Below are 21,684 nucleotides of genomic sequence, written 5' to 3'. Positions count from 1 at the left end.
GGGAGGAAACCGGAGCACCCGGAGGAAACCCACGCACACACGGGGAGAACGTGCAGACTCCACACAGACAGTGACCCAAGCCGGGATTCGAACCTGGGACCCTGGAGCTGTGAAGCATTTGTGCTAACCACTATGCTACCGTGCTGCCCTCCAGGTCGAATTGAGAAGGTTCTGCAGACAGGTGCCTCTCCTGGCTTTATTGTTTCAGTAAATAACTAGGATTTCAGATTTCTTTTTAAGTTATTGATCTCTAAACCAAGATTGTAACACAATGGCTTCTCTTCCTGCTCTTGCATCTTCTGTTGTTGCCCAAGGCCCTATCTTTGGCCGCCTCCTATTAAACAACTACTTGCTGCCCCATGGTGGCATTATCCAAAAGCGCAGCATTAGTTGTCCCATATATGGTAATGATACCTAGCACCGCCTTATTGACACCTCTGTTGCCAAATCAGACAACCTCTCTGATATCCAGTATAGCATAGTAATGGATGAGCAGAAATTTCCTCCAATTAAATACCTGGAAGACCAAATTAATTGCGTGGGAATTTCTGCCAACCCTGGTTAAAGGCAACCCCACACGGCGGGTTCCTCAGTGGTGGACGGGCGAGACAAACAAAACGCTGTAGACATCGCAGGACCAGAAAATCCCAGTGGCCAATGGCAAACCACCTCTGGAAAACATGCTGCAGTGGGTCCGGGGAATCCAGCCCATTGTTTTTGGTCCCCACTTCAAACTCACTTCCCTAGCTACTGATTCCATACCTCTCCCTAACAGTTTGAGATTAAACCAACTTGTTTGCAATTTTGATGTAATATTTGACTCCAAGATGAGCTTCTAACCACATAGTTGCACCATCACTAAGACCGCCTATTTCCACTTTCGTAACATTGCATAACTTCACTTCATCTCAACTCATTTGCTGCTGAAACCTTGATTTATGCTTTTGCCACTTGTAAACCTAATATTCCAACACACTCCTGACTGTCTCCTACATTTGATACCCCCCCATAACCCTGAGGTCATCCAAAATTCTGCTGCACTTGGCTTAACTCACACCAAGTTCCATTCGCTTATCATACCTGTATTCATTAACACACATTGCTTGACGAGGAACCAATCTCTTGATTTTGAAATTCTCATCCTGCTTTTCCCTCCCCATCTCTGGAGCCCCTCCAGACCCACACCTCATAGATATTTCTGATTCTCTAATTCTGGTCTCTTGTACATCTGCAACTTTAATCACTCCACCTTTGGTGACTGCGCCATCAGTTACCAGCCTCGAAGCTCAGGAATATCCTCCTTACATCTCACTGCTTCTCTTTCTTCATTTAATACAGGTTTGAAACCTCCCTCTTTGACCAAGCTTTTGGTCACCTGACAGAATACGTCTTTATGTGATTCAGTGTCATATTTTGTTTCATAATGCTCTTGTGAAGCATCTTGTTGTGTTCAATTATGTTAAAGGTGCCACATCAATAGAATTTGTTGTTGCATGCTGATAGATGCTTAGCTATACACCACCAAATAACTTCTTGCCATGAAATGGAAAGAGAAGCGCACAGAATTGTGAGCTTGTGTAAAATGTCATAATGCATCAAGTATTTTTCTTCTGTGTATTGTTTTTATTTGCAAATAAAGTTGATCTTGCACTAAAAAGTTAGATTTATGTTGCACGAATTGCAGTAGATGTAATGGGCCTCCAATGCATTCGCCATCAACAAATTAATATGATCTAGGTTATTTAGTGGACTTTTGTCTGTGTGTGTGTATATATGTAATGCAATAGGTAGAGGATAATTTGTAAAGTTCAGCTCATAGAAGACAACTGATGTAGAAAAATTGTTGCGATACCAATTACAGGTGAAAAGGGTGTTGGAAAGAACCTAATCCAGAACAGTGATGGTGTCACCCAAGATAAACGCTGGCTTCTTCTGCAACACTCACACCTGATAGATGAGTGAATGAATAAAAACAGTTACAAAGCTGCTGTATCTGATACTTAGAAACATACAGAGATAATAGGCAGGAAGCCTATAGGCGGGAGGAAAAAGAAAAAAAAGCTAATAATGTTGAAAAAAAGCTTTAAAATTCCTTTCTGACCCCCTCAGGCAATCATATCCAGTCTAGGTCATATGGACCAAGTGTTACCCATAAATATACTTGCCTTCTAGATGATGCAATCTTTGCCCCATTCAGGAATCTGTCAAGCTATAAGAAGATAAGAATTAGGAGCAGGAGTAGGCCATCTGGGCCTTCGAGCCTGCTCTGCCGTTCAGTAAGATCAATAAGACCATGGCTGATCTTGTTGTGGACTCAGCTCCACTTACGCGCCCACTCACCATAACCTTTTATTCCTTTACTGTTCAAAAATCCAGCTATCTTTGCCTTAAAAACATTCAATGAGGTAGCCTCAACTGCTTCACTGGACAGGGAATTCCACAGATTCACGATCCTTCGGGTGAAGAAGTTCCTCCTCAATTCAGTCCCTCTTGAAGTCATGGAGAGTCAGCACATCAGATGGCAATGTATTCCAGAAACGTACAATTCTCTAGGAAAAGATGAACCATCTAACACCCCAGTTTATTCATACCCAATCTCAAACTGGAATAATCCCACAATTAAAGATGTTATCTAGCCTTTTAATTACTTAATTGACCTCCATCACTTCTCCTCTAAATCTATGCTACTCTACGAGAACAAGCTGAAGCTGAAATTCTTTTGAGCTGGGAATCACTCTTGTTCCTCTCCTCTGACTGTTTTTAAAGGCCACTACAGGCAGGATTTTCTAGCCCTGCCCTTACTGGGATTGTCCGGTCCTGACACTACAATGCTGGAAAATCCCAGCCTAAATCACCCACCATGAGATGGCACCAAAATTGGTTACAGTATTCTAGATGTGGTCATACCAGCAGTCCAGTTAGTGTCAAAGTGGCATACAGTGATTTATACTGCATGGTTCTACTGATACAACCCTTTTAACTTTCACAAAGTGGGTTCATTGTTGTTTCCCCTTGCAGCTTGCTTCCTTTTTGCCCTCAGATCCTCCTGAATCTATCACCTTTCTGAGGTCACCTTATGCAGGTCATTGCATGGCAGCAGTGTATTTTGTGAAAGAAACAATAATTTGTGGCATGGAGAACTGTCCATTTGTCAAAGACTGTTGTCTTTCATAAAACCGTAGCTGCCTCGTGCAGACCTCTTCGCTGACCTCACCGGTCTCCTCAATTCAGGGATGTGCGCAACAGCAAGAAGAGTCATCTTTTCTTTCCCAGCTGCATATCCAAGCACTTTTTCAGCAGCTGCTGACAACTGTTCTCCCCCTGACCCTGCCATCATCTTTCTCTCAGTTTCTGATGTTGGATGGGTTTCTTTAGGCAGCTTTGGCTTTGGGGAGCAATCAGACAATAAATAGTCAGGGCTCATGTATCAACCCTGGAGCGTTGTCTGAGAGCGTCATTATGAACAGGTTCCACTCTGCATGCACTATACTTGGCACATCAGTTTCGGTGATATATCTTGGGACCGATTTAACAAAACTGAAAACGCCCTGTTTCGAGTGCATTTAGCTGGGTGTTTCCCTGCACAGGCAGCACTAAGAATGACCCCGCTATTAAACAGGACTCTGCTTCATTTGGGGCCTTGGTGAGGAATGCCCCACCGAGGCTGCCCTTAGTCCCATTTCCTGCACTAATGAGCTCAGCTTGGCAATGTAGGAAAAGATTGGGGCGCTATTTTTAGACCCAGCACAATAACCTCCTGACCCACCAATCCACCTGTAAGGGGGTAATCGAGGCCCCCCACACCTCACCTCGTAAGGAAAGAGCAGCTCTGGGTCCAATCCCGGCATTGACATGATGCCACCTGGGCACCTTGGTACTGCCAGCCTGGCATCCTGGCAGTGCTCCCTGCACAGGGTCTCCGAGGTGCAGGCATTCGATCGACTGTATACGTAAATATGCAAATCAGGGTCATGTTGTTATGGGCTACAGTGGGTATGAGAATATTGGGCTTTGGGGTTATGGCAGTTGTCTGGGATGCGTTTTTTGAGGTTATGTTTGAGTGTCCTTGTTTTTAGGGATTGGGTTATGAGGAGGGGATTGGGAGGAGTGGTGCCTAGGCAGGGGCCTCCACACTAGCCAATGAAGGTGAGACACCCCCGGTTAGAATAGTGACATGGAATGTGAGGGGATTAGGGGGGGGGGGGGTCGGTGAAGAGATCCAGTGTTTTTACACACTTAAAGAGCTTAAAGGCCGATGTGGTGATGTTGCAGGAGACCCATCTGAGGGTGAAGGAACAGGGGAAGCTTAGGAAGGGTTGGGTGAATCAGGTTTCCGCTCACATCCCAAGAATGAATTTTTTAAAAATTCTGCAAAAAAATGACAGTTAATGTCAACGCCTTGGGTGCCTGCAATCTAGAGGTTTGACATTAATTTCATTAGAATAGAGAAGGGAGGGAATTTAACTTTTTTAAATCGTGAAGGAGTTTGATCATAAGAGTAGGAAAATATAGATTCATCTGCCTTTAAGATAAGGGGTCAACAATTTAAATTGTTACTATAAGAAATTGAGGAAAGGAGTTAAGAGAATATTCTTTACGAATGGAGCTGTCACAGCATGGTACATTTGTCAAATGGAGTAGCTGAGACAAAAGCAAGTACAATTTTCAAAGGCAAAGTGAGTATATATATTTGAAGAAGAAGAAGAAACAAAGTGATCAACAAAGAGCAGGGTTGTGAGATTATCTTTGGATTGTGTGTGATATGATCTGGGCAGATCAAAGGTGTCTGAATGGCCTCCTTCTCAATGATACTATAGATTTCTGCCAAAGAATTTACAGAAGTTGTTCATTTCCAAGAAACTCTATATTATACAAACATATATTGTAAATAGTAAACTAAAAAGGAACGCATTATTTAGATAACTTACACAGACTGTATTTTCACTTTTACTAGGCATGGAGGAGGTTTTGTGGTGAAGTGGGTAGCATCCCTGCCTCTGTGTTTGCAGCTCCAGGTTCAAGTCCCATTCCAGGACTTGATGGCCTAGGAGGTGCATTCATAATGTGACAAAACAAGTATCGACTTGTAAATCGTTCCAACATAAGCTGGGAAAGATTCTTTGATCAACTATGTGATGCAAAGAAACTGGAACCTCTACCATCACTATCCATAGCTCCAGGTGACAACATTAATGATGAATGTTGCCTCAGCAACTCAGACACTGTGGGGGGCCGGCTGGGTTAGTTGGCTGGGAGGATGAACGGTGTGGATCAGATTAGCACCAACAGAACAGGGTTCAATTCCTATTCCAGCTGAGGTAGATTTGGGACCTGGATCCTTGCCCTAACCATGGTGGAGGTCATGGTGCTGTTGGTCATATCTATCTTTGGGCAGAGAATTCAAGAAGATGACAATATGGATTATCGTTCCAATGCAATCCCCGCACCAGCATTCCTCCCAGCCATTCTGATTTATCTTTCTCCTCAGTGGCCGGACAGCCATATCAGAAGCTGCAGAAATACCAAGCCATCTACAAAAGAATTTCCCTTTTCCCAGCAAAATCTTATCTCTATATATCTTACATTAGAATGGAAACATTTCTCTATAAAAGGTCAAACTGTATTTCTGCAAAGATTTATTTTTAAAAATGGCATGTTTCTGTACTTGAAAAGTTGAAAAAAATGTGGTTTCCTTTTTTACTCGAAAAGGATAGCTAATAAAGCAAAATCTGAAGTCTTTGTAATTTCCATGACAGGTTCTTCTTAGTGTATGTGCTGTTACATTATTCCACCTTATTACAAGTGTCAAGTTTAATTACATAGGAGTAAAAACACATTTTCAATGCCGTCTTTTTTCTGACAAGCACTTCTGCCTCTTATTCTTCTATCCTGAGTAATAAGGAGCCATCCATAATTATGGTATTTACAAGTATTACTTTATCCCTCTCTCCGAAAAGAAACCTGCAACAATGGAAATTGTGTTTATCTGGAACTTGAATCACAGCTCATCACGCACAATATGTGTTGTGAACATGTTGATGATCAGACCCAAACTTAACAGTGAAATAGATGGTAAATAAATTCTCCATCTTTGACAAGGTGATACCATATTCACAGTATTCTGCAATCCTGCGTAGCCTGGATAAGAACTCCGCAACGGATTCCCCTGGCGTCCTCTTGCGGTGTTAAACTGGTAACATTATACCATCATAGATAGGGTTGGGTTAAAAATGTCTTCCCACCAAAGTCACATTCTCATCAAACGTTTTTGTGTCTGGTGCGGCTGTGTACATAAGGCTTCCCATCACCCCAAACGTATGCAGGTAAGTAAAATGACCACCTGGCTGTCGTTTTTGGTGATGTTATTTGCCCGGAAGAAGTACCACATTCTTTGTGCATACTTGTTCCAATCCTCCAGCGTAGCATCAAATATATCCAAATGTACGAAGAGGCACGGTGCAACAGGAAAAAAAACTTCCAACCTGTATCCAACAAAAGTCCAGGAAGGTGGCATCAGCAATATAGACAGCCATCTAATTTTAACCTTCGAAGAGTCCAGCACAAGTTTGTAGAGTCAAACAGAAAGTAACTTTTATTTACAATAATATTTACACAGCACCAACAGTTCACTGTGGGTTCTCTCGCTAGTCAGTACCACACTGGCCAGCTTTATTTATACAGCTGAAAGGTTAATGATTGCCCCGTTCCCTTCATTGGAGGAAGCTCATATTCTTGAAGAGTCACGGGGTAGCCAAATCCTGTACTGTCTTGTGGAGTCTGTGTCCCATGTCTATGTTGAGTGTTTCAGGCTGCACTCCCTTTTTAGTTTTTTGTCCATCCTTTTGTTGAAGTTTTGTTCGCACTTCAGCCCCACGCTCCTGATCTAAGGGCACCTGTTGCGGAAAGGGGCAGGGAAGACGAAGGACCTCTTTACTAACCTGCTCCTCGGCCTGGCGCAATTTGCCCTTAACAGGTCCAGGCAGCAGGCAACCAAAGGGGCCATCCGGCCGGACTGACTGCCCCTCTTCCGTGGCCATGTTCACAGCTCGATGTCCCCGGCGAGGGAGCATGTGGTGACCACGGGCACCCTCCTGGCCTTCCATGCCTGCTGGGCATTGAAGAGGTTGTACTGCTTAATCAACCCCTTTAATCACATTTTGATTCGCTGTTTGGCAAGTTTCTGTTGCTCTTCGTTTTACTTGGGCAGTGCCCCTAACACGAATGGCGTCTTTTAATTTGTCCCTGAGTTTATTTGAAATGAAATGAAATGAAAATCACGTATTGTCACAAGTAGGCTTCAATGAAGTTACTGTGAAAAGCTCCTAGTCGCCACAATCCGGCGCCTGTTTGGGGAGGCTGGTAAGGGAATTGAACCGTGGTGCTGGCCTGCCTTGGTCTGCTTTAAAAGCCAGCGATTTAGCCCAGTGTGGTAAACCAGCCCCTTTAGTATGTTAAGTTGATTGGACCCTAGAAAAGTTCATGGGGTAACCAATTTTCTCCAGCCAATAGGATCCGGACAGGTTATAATACCTATTTTTTAGATGACCCACAGCTCATAGAATTCTGAAAAGAGCATGTGATTGTCCTGTTGTCATGCCTCTTCCTCTCAAAATAGCCAACAGTAAACACCCATGCTTTCATTCTCATCATTTATCCCCAACCTCACAACCACCATTATCCATCCCTCCATTGTATCCAAACTGCCAGATTGTTTGATATCAAGTACTAGATTAGCAGAAATTTATCTAATTAAATATCGAGAATAACAAAGCCATTGTCTCAAGTCCCTGCTACGAGCTCTATTCCATATCTATTGACTTTATCCCCCTCCTTGGTGACTGAATGAGACTGAATCTGACCATTCTCAATTTTGATGCCGCATTTAATCCTGAAATTAGCTTCTGACCACATATCCCCACCATCACTATGACTGCCTATTTCCTCATGATTTCCTCAAGAGATCCTCATCCATGCTTTTGTTACCTCTAGACTTGACTCATCCAATGTACTACTTTCTGGCCTCCCATGTTCTACCTTCTACAAGCTTACGGTCATCCAAAACTCTGTTGCCTATGTCCTTACTCGCAACAAGTCCGGTTCACCCATCAAACCTGTGCTTACTGATCTACATTGGTCCCAGTTAAGCAAAGTGTTGATTTTACAATTCTCACCCGCATTTTCAATTCCCTCCAATGTTTTGCTCTTTCCCAACTCTAATCTCCAGAATATCTGCATTTCTCCAATTCTGGTCTCTTGTACATCCCCAATTATAATCCCTCCACCATCGGTGGCCATGCCTTCAGATGCTAAGGCCCGAAGCTCAGGAATTTCCTGTTGAAAACTCTCCATCTTTACTTCTTTTAGAAGTCTTTGACTAATCTTTTGGCGTTTTGCCATAATATTTCTTCCTTAATTAGGAAGAAACTCTACTAACAGCTCATTAATCACAACACTTGACGTATATGGTAGGCACAAGAAATTTTAAAGATTCTCACCAGATCCCCTTTGTACAATGCTCCAAAGTTAAGCAGTCTTCTGGTGCAAGGCGTGCTTTAATGGTTATATTGCTATAAATGGGCTCTTATTATATTATCTGAACTTAACTGACAATTTTTAATATATCAGTGCGCATCATAGGTGCAGGAGATGACTTCTGTTTATCATGATATTAGTTGCCAGAATGTTATTCTGGAATTTTCTGGCAGTTAATCTCAGGCACATAATGGAGTATTTTAAAAAATCTATTTAAGGAATTTGAAAAAAAAAGGGAAATACCTGGTTCAAAATCATCTAGATCAGCTACTGAGATGGACGAGAGGAAATGTAACCATCATTTTAATGTGCACAGAATATTAGCTCAGTTGTTGGCGAATCTGATATCATTCTCAAGGAGAAACACTTAAGTAACCAAACCATACTAAGGTAACTCGAAATTTGATATGGACAATTGATTTTTTTTGTTGTTGTGCATCTTGGTGAACAAATATTGATAAAGAAGGATGTTGATGTCCCTGGTCTCCTCAGACAGAATTAAAGCATTTGACTAAATCAATAAGCTGTCTTCCACTACAGAAAAATAAACTCCTGGGCACAAAGTCGCCTACACGTTCATGTGTGCGTGTTTCTTTCTATGTGTGCTTCGGACAGCAGCAAAAACAGAAAGGTCAAATTACTTCAAAGATTTCAAACACACCAAGTGGACTTAACTCTTCATACTTTATTTTATTTAGACTGCTAGCTTGACTATATTGAGCTCAAAATATTTAAAGACCAACTCTGAGAGCGTGTTATAAAGTTGCAACACAATGAAAGAACTGGAAGAAGCCTGGACTATTGATACAGGGAACATGAATTTAAACCCTACCATCACAATTATATTGTTTTAACCTAGAAATCAAAGACTGGCGTCAGTAAAATAGAAAAGTGATCAAGCAGCTTTCAAATTGTCATAAAATAAAATTGGTCCACTAATAATACAATACGACATTGGAGCAGAATTAGGCCATTTGGCCCATCAGGTCTGCTCTGTCATTCAATCATGGCTGATATGTTTCTCATCCCCATTCTTCTGCCTTCTCCCTTTCTTATTCAAGAACCTATCTATATTTGTCTTAAAGACACTCAGGTGACTTGGACACCACAGCCTTCTGTGGCAAAGAGATCCACAGATTCACCACCTTTTGGCTTAAGAAATTCCTCCTCATCTCTGTTTTAAAGGATTGTCCCTTCAGTCTGAGGCTGTGACTTCAGCTTCTCGTTTCTCTTACTGGTGGAAACATCCTCTCTACTTTCACTCTATCAAGGCCTTTGTGGAATACTCTTTAGGGAAAGTAATCTGCCACCCTTCCTAGTTTGGCATCAGTATGAATCCAGTCCCAAACCAAGGTGGGTAACTGCCATTCGAAGTGGCTTTGCAAGCCATTCAGTAGTATTGCTACAAAGTTAGTAACCATCAAAATCTTTTCAGGACAACTAAAATGCTGGCCTTGCCAGCCACACCAATATTTTGAGAATAGAACATACAGTGCAGAAGGAGGCCATTCGGCCTATCGAGTCTGCACCAACCCGCTTAAGCCCTCACTTCCACCTATCCCTGTAACCCAATAACCTCTCCTAACTTTTTTTTGTCACTAAGGGCAATTTATCATGGCCAATCCACCTAACCTGCACGTCTTTGGACTGTGGGAGGAAACCGGAGCACCCGGAGGAAATCCACGCAGACACGGGGAGAACAAGAAGACTCCGCACAGACAGTGACCCAGCTGGGAATCGAACCTGGGACCCTGGTGCTGTGAAGCCACAATGCTATCCACTTGTGCTATCATGCTGAATGAATAATGAATAGTTAAAACAGAAATCCACAGGACTTAATTTTAGGGGAGTCATTAAAATCCCTCAGAATTCACCTAGCCCATAATATACTCCTTATCTTTTTAAAATGTAACATTTAATCTTTAATATTAAACATTGTCAAATTTAGCTCCCCTGATGGCTCACCTTAAAAAAGTTGCAAATAAATGAGTCGCACAGACCAGAAAATACAAAGTTTTTGTTTCAGTGTGTGCTGAATTTGTTGCATTCAGAGGAGAAAGGAGCATGAACCCTACAGTTAGCTTCAAAGTTTCTCGTTGAAGAAAACTTGGGTTACCTCTGATGGACTCCTTCCCCCCAGTCAAAGAGCTTGCCGACATTCACTATCTTGGCTCATACTTGGAGGATTGTTCGGAAATTGTGGTGGGATGTGCAAACAGAAATGAATATCTTCAGTGGAGGACCACGAGACCAGAAAACATAGGATCAGAAGTAGGTAATTTGGCCCATTGGGTCTGCTCTGCCATTCAATGAGATCATGACTGATCTAATATAATCCTCAACTCTACTTTCCTGTCTTATTCCCATAATACTCTATTCCCTTACTGATTAAAAATTTGTCTATCTCAGTCTTGAACAGACTTTAAAATAAAATAAATTTAGAGTACCCAATTCCTTTTTGTTCCAATTAAGGGACAATTTAGCGTGGCCAATCCACCGACCCTACACACCTTTGGGTTGTGGGGGTGAGATCCAGGCAGACACGTGGAAAATTGTGCAAACTCCACACGGACAGTGACCTGGGGTGGGGATCGAACCCAGGTCCTAGCCGCCATGAGGCAGCAGTGCTAACCACTGTGCCACCCCTAGTCTTGAACAATAGTCTTAACAACACAGCCTCTACAGCTCCCTGTGGTAACAAATTCTGCAGTTTCATTACCCTCAAGAGAAGAATTTCCTCCTCATCTCTGTCTTAAAATGATGCCCTCTGGTCCTAATCTTTCCAACAAGGGGAAACAACCTCTCAGCATTTACCCTGTCAAGCCCCCTGAGAATCCTATATGTCTCAATAAGGTCACCTCTCATTCTTCTAAACTCCATCGAGTACAGTCACAACCTACTCAAACACCCCTCATAAGAAAATCCCTCCATATCGAGGATCAACCTAGTGAACGTTCTCTGGACTGCCTCCAATGCCAGTATATCTTTCCTTAGATATGGGGGCCATAACTGTTCACAGTATTCCAGGTGTGGTCTCACGAGTGCCTTGTACAGTTTTAGCAACACTTTCCTATTTTTAAATAAATAAAATAAATGGTTGCCTTTCCCAATCCTAATTTGCTCCCTCGTTTTCTCTAATGCTCCACCACTAACAATTCCCACTAGATCATAGCCCTGAAAAGAATTTTCCATAAAACTATGCAAGAGCTCCTTGAGTGATAAGAAAAATGGCTTTACTAGAAAATAATTACACTCTAAGAAGTTATTAGCAAATCTGTGATTATAGTGGAAGCAATGGTACACATTCTGAGCTGCTTAGATAATTATATGTTGTATTTTGGATATTTTAAAAAAAGGAATTCCATCATAACCGATAAATGTTTGTGCAGTGCTTTACTTTTGTTATAGACCATGGGTGAGATTGAATGGCCTCACCACGCCCAATGTGGTGCTGCGACGAGGCCATTAAATCTCACGAGAGGCCTCTTGCGAGATTTACGATGCTCAGAGATCTAACGAGACCTTGTGAGACGGCGAGATCCAGATTAAAATATTTAACATTTAAATAAATCTGCCCAATATTCTCCCAGGGCCAGGAACTAACGGCCTCACCTGGGATGTCTTGCCATGCCGCCATTTAGCACTGGTCCACATAACAGCACCTGGGGTGGGGGGGGGGGGGGTCTCCCAGGCCATCGGACGCCCTTGGGTTGTTGGGCTTTGGGCAGGGTGGACCCTGGCACTCGTGCTACCACCTGGGAACCTTGGCATTGCCATGCTGGCAGAGGCACTGCCAGGATGCCAGTGCCAAGGTTCCCGGGTGCCAGGTTGCCCATGCCAGGGATTGGGCCTGGGGGTGCCCTGCCCTTCAGAGATGGAGTGAAGGGGCTCAAGGACCCCTCAAGAGGCAAGTTGGGACGGTCCAGAGGCTGCGGTGCGAATGCCGAGGGGATTGTCAGTGCAGGAAGTGAGGTAAAAAAATAACAGAGTCCCTTTTGATAGCGGGGTCGTTCTTGGGGTTGCAGGCACTATAGGCACCCAAACAGAACTCTATTGCTTGGGAGTTAAATCACACTCTTTGTTTCCAATAACAGATCGAAAGACTACATACACAACAATAAAATATGAACTTTCGACCTGCTCTGCGAACCATTCTTAGCATAAGCAAGGCTCAAAATAGGCAAGTCTAAGATGCAAATAAGTAATTGTCAGCTTCACAACTGAGTGTCCCCGAAGCATTCCCTCCTTAAAATCAACTGGGCTTTGGACATTATTTCTTATCTTAAGGGCCCCAAAACAAATCATCCTTGTAAAAACAAAGACTGCCTGCGAAATGCTGAAAGAGTTTGTTTTCATGACCAGTGAAATCTTTGATAATAATCAGTTCACTTCTCGACAGAACATCCACCTTTTTGGCAATTTTCTTGTTAGTTCAGTAGACTTTTTGCTTTTTCCACAGCAGAAATGACTGTACATGCATATCATGGATGCCTTTGGACAGTAGATGACAATTCTTCCTCTGACAATACAACTGGCAGAACCTGACTTTGAAAGATAGGGGACTGGACTCTCTTCCTGAGGTGAAGTGCCGATGCCAACGGAGGATCCGTGGTGTTTCACGATGGGAAGATCGGCGTGAAACCCTCACCGATTCTGCAACCGGTGAGGGTCTAGCACAAGCGCCATGTGAAACACCCGCAGAATGCCCGGAAAATGGTTGGTGAATTGCCAGGTGCCGTGCTGCACATGACAAGCTGCAGCCACGCGTATGTCTACGCCCCCCACTAATGCACCGGTTGTGCTGGAAAAGGTGGCGCCGCACATGCTGGACTGCATACCAGCCCACCCTGACCCACAGTCCACCTCCCAGCCACCCCCACCACTCCCTCCAGCCCTGGCGGAAGCCCCTCAGCCAATGGCACGGATCTCGGCCGAGTGTGGTGGCGTGGACACTATCCGCACACCCTCTCCCTTTCCCGGCACATGCCAGGCTCCCGACAACTGGGACCACATGTGGCCCGTGCCATCAGGAACTCGGCCCATCGGAGGCGGAGAATCGTGGGTGGGCCAGCCAAGGACATTCCAGCGAGGTTGCGACTGCGCGCGGCTCGATAATGCCAATTTAGAGGGAGCGGAGCATCGCGACCCTGCATCAAACCGGCGCCTGCCGTGATTTCGGCATTGGGAGCCATTCTCCGCCCAATCGCTGTTCCAGCGAGGTTGCGACTGTGCGCGGCTCGATAATGCCAATTTGGAGGTAGCGGAGCATCGCGACCCTGCATCAAACCGGCGCCTGCCGTGATTTCGGCATCGGGAGCCATTCTCCGCCCAATCGCTGTTCCCGATTTCGGTGTTGGGTCATGGAGAATCCAGCTCATGCTATTTAAATACTGTGGGAAAGAAATTGTATCCAAAATTTAAATTGCACCATTCAAAGCTTTTATTTAGCCATTACCACAAAAATATTTGAAGCATAATTGCAGGAAATGCAAGTTAATAACATCTCAAATTTCATTACAGTGGCGGAAACAAGATTTTAGGAATGTTAGAACAGGAGGAGGCCAATCAGTCCCTCGTGTTTGCTCTGTCACTCACTCACATCATTATGGAACTATAGCTTTATTCCATCTACCCTTCTTGATGTTGTAACCTTTAATAGTTTTCTCAAAATCTATCACTAAAATCTATCACTCAATTTTAGATTTGCAATTGGCTTAGCTTCGGTAGCATTTTGGGAGATAAAGAGTTCCAGATTTTCCCCACCCTTTGTGTGAAGAAATTATTCCTGATGTCATACAAGAACAACCAGCTCCAATTTTAAAATTATGCCCATTTGTTTTGAAGTCCTTCAACAGAGGAATTAGTTTCTCTCGACCCTATCAATCTACCATCTAAAACATGAGGAACTGTGAAACTACTTTTATTCTCAAGTACAATGGGCTGGATTCACAATCGGCGGGATCCTCCATTTCGCTGGCAGCACACTCACTCCCGTGGATTTCCTGACAGCGTGGGGGTGCCCACAATGGGAAACCCCATTGGCTGGCTGACAGGATGTAGAATTCCGCTGCCGGTGGGGGTGCGCCGCACCAAAAAACGGATGCGGCGGGACGGAGAATCCCGCCCAATGTATTTTATTCTCAAGTACATTAAAATGTCAAATTCTAAGATAGAATATGGGGTAGGTGCATGAGGGAGAGGTGGGGATCGAAGGAACTATAGGCATGGTTGAAATAAATACACATAACCCCACACAGCATGACTCATCAGCTAACAAAAAGGGGCTTGAAATAAACATATCCACAATAGTAACTTTGCTCTTCATGGAAACCAGATTACAGCTATTTTTATTTTTTGTATGCTTCATCATTTTTGCCACTGTCACCTTTTCCAATTAAAAGACTGGAGCAGTGAAAAAAAAAAATCCAAGAGGGGTGATTTACAGAACTATCTTGTGACGTGTTAGCTATACAAAACCAAGCGAAAAAGCATGAAATATGCAGCTTACCAGTGTTTTCGAAAGGCAATGTCCAATGTAACTTTTTTATACCTTATTCAGTATTGGCAACTAATGGCATGAAGGCCTGTTGGAATAAATCAGCTGTAGAGAGAAGGTGTCTCTGCCGTAATACTTTTTGTTATAATTAAGAGTGTGCGCTTAGGTCTCAGATAGTTTTATGCACAGATAATTGCGCGCACAGTTTATACTTGATTGTTTTTTACTTTTAACGGAAGCTTAAATACATTACAAAATTGCAAATGGTGCTGTAAAGTACAAGATCCTCATCAGAGGCTAAACTGTCATTTCAAATGATTAATTAAAATTCAATGAATTAAAAGTAAAGTTTGAATAAACTTAAATGAGCCTTAACTGGCTCAAACAGTGAACCAGGATGTTAAACACGAAGTGGAACAATAATGCTTGAAAAGGTTCCTTACCTAAAACTCCGCTCGGCTCAATGGGATACTCCAGGATGGAAGTAGCTGGTCCCAGTGTGTAAGGATAGTCGTAGGGAGCATAGATTAGACCGGCTTCAGGTGCAGGAGGCACTATTGTAGTCGCATGAGGCGATCCATTAGGCATGACCGTTGCTGTTTGTATTTGCCTAATTAGAGGCATAATGGTTGGACCAGCTGGTGTTGGAGCTCGCAAGGCAGTTGGTGGTCCAGTAATAATCCGTGGAGCTTGGGCTGTTGCTGCAAGAGAAAAGGCAAGGGCAGCTACAGTAAGCGAAAGAAATTCATAGTGAAGGTGCGGACAGAATGGTGTTCGTCAGGAAAAGGAAAAGTGGGAAATGGAGGAAAGCCAAAAAAGCAGGTGAATGAAAGAAAAAGGAAGAAGAAATCATTAGTACAAGTAGTGATATTTTTCATTGCTAAAGCACATCTTTAACTAAAAACCAAACCAACTTCTAATCAAACTCAAATCACATCAACTAAAAACATAAACTGAAAAATTCATAATCCAGTTGAAAATAAAAGTCAGCAGTGACCTAATACATCAAAGTCACATTATATAAAGGTATAATGAAGCTTAGCTTAGACAGCAATTTGCATTTTATCCAAGAAAACTAGTAAGGCTTTTCATTATTCAAAAGTCAAAATCCAACATTTCATTCACAGTATTTTCATGCACCCCAGCCGACCCCCATGCTTCAATTCAAAGAATACCAGTTGAGCTCTTCCCAGTGCCCTCGTGAAATATTATTTATCGATAATATTTACCCCATAACCATCATCTAAAATGCAAAATGGCTTCCACTTTTCTTACATTACAGCAATGATGACACTTTAAAAGTACATAATTGATTTTAAGGAATTTGGCAAGTCCTGACATCATAGTGGACTCTAAACAAATGCCAGTCTTTCTTTCATTAGGCAAAATATACTGGAGAGTCCATTTCCCAAAATTCAGTCTGTGCAACCATGGATGTCCTTGCCCAATGCAGTCTCTATTAATATCCCTATATTCTGGTTTATAGCAGCTCAAAATACTATTGCAGTGGTATATGAATAGATTTCGTCCAACAAAAGAACTGGCACAGACACAATGACCTGAACAGTTCCATGTTTGTGTTGCACGCATTCATGTTTCAATAAACTGTTGTAGTACAGGTGCTTAGTAATATGGCCAGTCTTATTACAAATGAAGAAGAGCATCTCCTCCTGACGTAGGCCAGATACTTGTCAGAAATTATTGCAAAGGTGTCCAATTACCATCATCCTTCAAATATCGGTGACCTAGACTTGTCAGATTTGAATTCAAGTAGGGAATTTTTCAATATTGACCAGATAAAATTGAATCCAACAGTCAAGGACTTGTAGCTAATTACATTGCAATATCCTTTCAAAGCTAGTGTATATACTACATGTTTTGATGGATTGTGCTCCAGAAAATCCTAGCAGCCTCTCTGCGTGCAGACCCCAAATTCCTATGCTTTGCTTTCCAATATTTTGAGACCCCAATATGGGAGAGATAACTGAAGAGGGAAATTTTTAAAAAGTTGTCTATTTACAACAGTCAAAGTTCATTTACAAAATTAGTGAGCAATGGTGTGGTACAATGGTATACTTGGGGGGAAAAAATGCCCAGACATTGGTTAAAAAAAAAAACATTTTTTAAAAATGGAGTGGCGGGGGACCTGCAGCAGTTCATAACACTCAAGAACGTTCGAGTTGAGGGGGAGGATGGAAGGGTTCTACAACTCATAGGCTTTGTTCATCATGTATTTCAATGAATTGGATGACATCGAACATTAGCGGGGGGAGGTCTGGAATGTCTAAGTTATTGATTCTTTTTCATTGGTGTTTTGTATTCAAAATGTTGGGAGTTGTTGAGGGTGGGTGGGATAAGGGATTGTTGGCTAGGAGATTGCCATTTTATTTGTTGTTATTGTTAATTACATGTTGTTTTGAATTTGATGAAAATGTGAAAAAGGAGAATAAAAATATTTTTTAAAAAATGCAATTACATTCTATCCGCAGAAATTGAAAATGGCAAAAATGCCCATGCAATTACATGGGCTGGATTCTCCATTCGGGAGACTACGTTCTCTTGCTGGAGTAGAATCGTTCCTTGTCTTCGTCGGGCACAACAGGTGAATCCCGTGAGAGCCCAAAATTGGGCTCTACGCCAGGCACTGGGGGTGATCCAGTGAATGATATTTAAATGAGCCATTAGGGCCCACCCCCCAAGTGTAAGCAGCACGTGGGAGTCAACCACTGCCCCTGCAAGAACTGCATAGTTGGAGTGAATTTGGGGTATACACGGAAGTACCGGATAGGGGACAAAGAGCTCTATCCCACAGGTGGATTTGCATGGAAAAGGTTCTTCCAGATGAAACTTATAAGGCAAAGGCCAGGTTTGTGGCAAGGGGATTTGAAGAAAACTTAGAAGATCAGGATTTAAGGGTAGATTCACCTACGGCAGGAAAGGTTATTTTAAAGATCTTCTTGGCTCTATCAGCCACAAAAAGGCATGGGAATGCAAATCTATAGATATAAAAGCTGCCTTTTTGCAGGGACATCAGCTCCAGAGAGACATTTTTCTCCGTCCTCCTAGAGAGGCAGCTAATACAGAAGGGGTACTCAGGAAGTTGAACAAATGTGTATATGGATTAAATGATGCGTCTAGAGTCTGGTATTTCTCAGTAAGGTCAGTTTTGTTAAAGTTAGGCTGTTGCCAGTTGAAAACAGATCCAGCAATGTTTTACTGGCATGATAAAGGAAATCTTTCTGGCATCTTTATAACGCATGTCAATGATGTTTTGTGGGGTGGGACTAGTGATTTCGAAGCTATTGTAATCTCTAGTTTGAGGAAAGAATTTAGAGTTGGAAGTCAGGCTTCCCGGTGCATTTAAATATATTCGACTGGAAATCGGACAGACTACATTAGGGGCAACTTTATGTTAGCAATCTTATTTGGAAATAATCAGCCCAATAGCAATTAGTCGCGGCCAGGTTTCACAAAAAGACGTAATGGTTTCAAAGATGGCAAAAGAGCAACTGCGAAGTTTAATTGGGCAACTAAATTGGTTAGGTAGACATACTAGACCTGACGTGAGTTTTGATGTCTTAGAGTTGAGTACAAAAATGAATGATCCCAACGTGGAAGACATAATAAGAAAGCGTTGGTCAAACTAAAAATGCAGGAGTGTGTTTTGAGGTTCCCGGTTTTAGGTGACCGTAGGCACTTGAAACTCTTAGTTGATAGCGATGCGTCCTATGCAAATTTATGTAATGGGGTTTCAAGCGCAGGAGGTTTTATAATTTTCCTTTTGGCGAACAATGGTAAATGTTGCCCTCTTGTGTGGGAAACAAAGAAAATAAGGAGAGTGGTCAAAGAACTTTGGCTGCTGAGATATTAAGCCTTGTACAGGCGGTGGATATGGCCTTTTATATATCTCAGATGTTGACAGAAATTTTGGGCTTAGAGGATTTGGGTAATGTACCTATTGAATGTCACATTGATAATACATCCCTGTGGGGAAAATGTGCACTCTACAAAAAGTGCCAGTGAAAAAAGGTTAAGGATAAACATCGCAAGTTTGAAGCAGATGTTGGACAGAGGGAAGATAGCAAAAATTAAATGGGTTGACAGTAGCTATCAATTGTCAGACTGTTTTACAAAATGAGAGGCTAGTTCACAGAAACTTTTGGATATTGTTAATGAAGGGCGTCTGTTTCTGTGACTGTTTTTTTTTCTTCCCAAAAAAAAGAAAAAAGAGAAGGGGGGAAATTGCGTGTGTTTTTTTTAGTTTCTTGTAATTTTGTTTTCACCTAACTTGTTTTTTCTCCAAGGAAGGGGAAACTGTTAAGTAATGGGTTAAGAGACATTCCAATTAGTTGTCTCATTTGTGTTAAGTATCCAATAATTGACACGGATATGTAAAGAGGCTTCAGGTGGCCTTTGTGTCAGGTGATGTGAAGATAGAGTTTTGTGCAGAGTCTGTTAAAGTGAAATAAAGGTGTTTGTAAAAAGGAGCAGTACCTTTGACTCTTTATACAACAGCAGCTAAATGTCTACGTTTAACACCTCAGACAGAAGTGTTGAAGCAACAGCTGTTACTAGTGTCCTAGACTTCATAGAAAGCCAAAACACAGCACACGCCATTAAACCCCCTCAGATCCTTTCATCTGTGAGGCTTCTGTTCGTTTTCACAGAGAAATAGCTTTTAGGACGCTGTAATTGACAGGGTAACAGCTTTAAGACAGCCATGTGCCTGGATTGTCTATTTTCATTTCTCTTCACACTTTAATGTATTTCAAACACCCATCTAACTATGATTGACAATTCCTGACCAGATCAAAAGAAGTTATGTGCTTTCTGCTGAGGAAAAGAGGAAGTGAAAGCACTTATCTCTTAGATGTTTACAAACATTGTGGTTAGCTTCAAAGCAGGGTCTGATGGGGGGGGGGGGTTATGATTGGGAGAGTCTGATGTAGAGGTGGGAAGGTTTTGTATTGTGGGGGAAGGGGCTCTCCAATGGATTTTGGGGGCAGCTAGGTTACACACTTACCCCCTTGACCCACTGCAGGGTACACCGCATCAGGGCCACGCTTGAAAATACTTGCACCAATCCACGCCCACATGAATCCTGTCCAAAAGGATCAGACCATCACAGGGGCATGGAGGATCGGGCTTCCGCCCAATAATCGGATCAAATGGGTTCAAATGACCCATTTCCATCCTCCCACCAGTTCAGGGCATATAGCTTGCTGCTGGGAAGTGGAGATTCAGTACGTTGGGCGCCGGTCCCATTTTTAGCCTTATGCTCCGCCATATCAGGAACCCCCAAAGGAGAAGCAGCTGATAAGGAAGACGATTAAGAAAGTGGCTTGTTGGAAAATGCAGAAAACACATTCTTGGATACCAGTAAGATGGAAGCGAACAAGCCCAAAGCAGATGCTGCTGGAGAAGATGTGATTCTTCAGACGAGACCTATTCATTACTGCTGACAAGTATTATCAGACACCGAGACTTTGATTGTTTGGTTATGATGAGCAACGACCGGCGGCGGAGAATCCACCCATGTCAGTAATGAAGTTAAGATATTCAGATAGTTCATTTGCACATTAGGCTCAATTCTGGCTGGCAGAAAACAGAGTATGCACAAATGGGTCCTTAATTCGCAGGATGCACACGGGATACAGGATAATTTAATAAGGTGAATTAAAAACTGGCTTAGTTATAGGAGACAGAGGGTGATGATAGAAGGCTGCTTTAGTGACTGGAAGCCACAAGGATCTGGGTCCCCTATTGTTTGTCATTTATATAAACAACACAGATGACTCTGTGGAGGGTAGGATCATAGAACATAGAACAGTACAGCACAGAACAGGCCCTTCGGCCCTCAATGTTGTGCCGAGCCATGATCACCCTACTCAAACCCACGTATCCCCCCTATACCCGTAACCCAACAACCCCCCCCCTTAACCTTACTTTTATTAGGACACTACGGGCAATTTAGCATGGCCAATCCACCTAACCCGCACATCTTTGGACTGTGGGAGGAAACCGGAGCACCCGGAGGAAACCCACGCACACAGGAGGAGGACGTGCAGACTCCACACAGACAGTGACCCAGCCGGGAATCGAACCTGGGACCCTGGAGCTGTGAAGCATTTATGCTAACCACCATGCTACCCTGCTGCCTAAAGTAAGATCAGTAAGTTTGTGGGTGACACAAACACAGTGATTAACAGTGAGATTGAGTGCCTTGGGTTACAGGAAGATATAGATGGGATGGTCAAATGGGCAGATAAATGGCAGATGAAATTTAACCCTGACAAGCGTGAGGTAATACACTTTGGAAGGAATATTTTGTTGGCCTCGGCTGAGAGACCTCACCAGGGCGCCATTTATTACTGATGTACATCATGGCCAAGAAGTTTGCAGAGGGATATCAATAGGTTACGTGAGTGGACAAAATTCTGACAGATTAAGTATAATGTGAGAAAATGGGGAGTTGTTCATTTTGGCAGGAAAAATAAAAAAAGTGAGGGCGAGATTTTCCATAGCCTGATGCCGAATACAAGAATGGCGATAGGCGGGGAATGGCTCCAGATGGCGAAATTGGGCAGGCGCCGGTTTGCACTACTCCGGGTCCTCCAAATTGGCATCATCGGGATGAGCGTGCACAGTCGCAACCC

General features: G+C 42.9%; 1 protein-coding gene across 11 annotated transcripts in view; it reads right to left on the bottom strand.

Moving 5' to 3' along the window:
- Positions 1 to 21,684, bottom strand: part of LOC119969669 (protein quaking) — a 659,721-nt gene that overhangs the window by 7,905 nt on the left and 630,132 nt on the right. For 4 of the 11 annotated variants that reach the window (XM_038803618.1, XM_038803627.1, XM_038803693.1 and 1 more), the window contains exon 6: positions 15,472 to 15,753. In XM_038803618.1, coding sequence (XP_038659546.1) covers positions 15,472 to 15,753 — 282 coding nt within the window. Of the gene's footprint in view, positions 1 to 15,040; positions 15,134 to 15,471; positions 15,754 to 21,684 lie in introns of all 11 variants that reach the window. The other 7 variants (XR_005461444.1, XM_038803656.1, XM_038803667.1 and 4 more) reach the window with 3 other exon arrangements.

The sequence above is a fragment of the Scyliorhinus canicula genome, chromosome 1, assembly GCF_902713615.1.
Source record: "Scyliorhinus canicula chromosome 1, sScyCan1.1, whole genome shotgun sequence".
NCBI classification, from domain to species: domain Eukaryota; kingdom Metazoa; phylum Chordata; class Chondrichthyes; order Carcharhiniformes; family Scyliorhinidae; genus Scyliorhinus; species Scyliorhinus canicula.
Note: the sequence above shows the minus strand (reverse complement) of the source record. Positions and strands in the feature narration are given on the sequence as shown.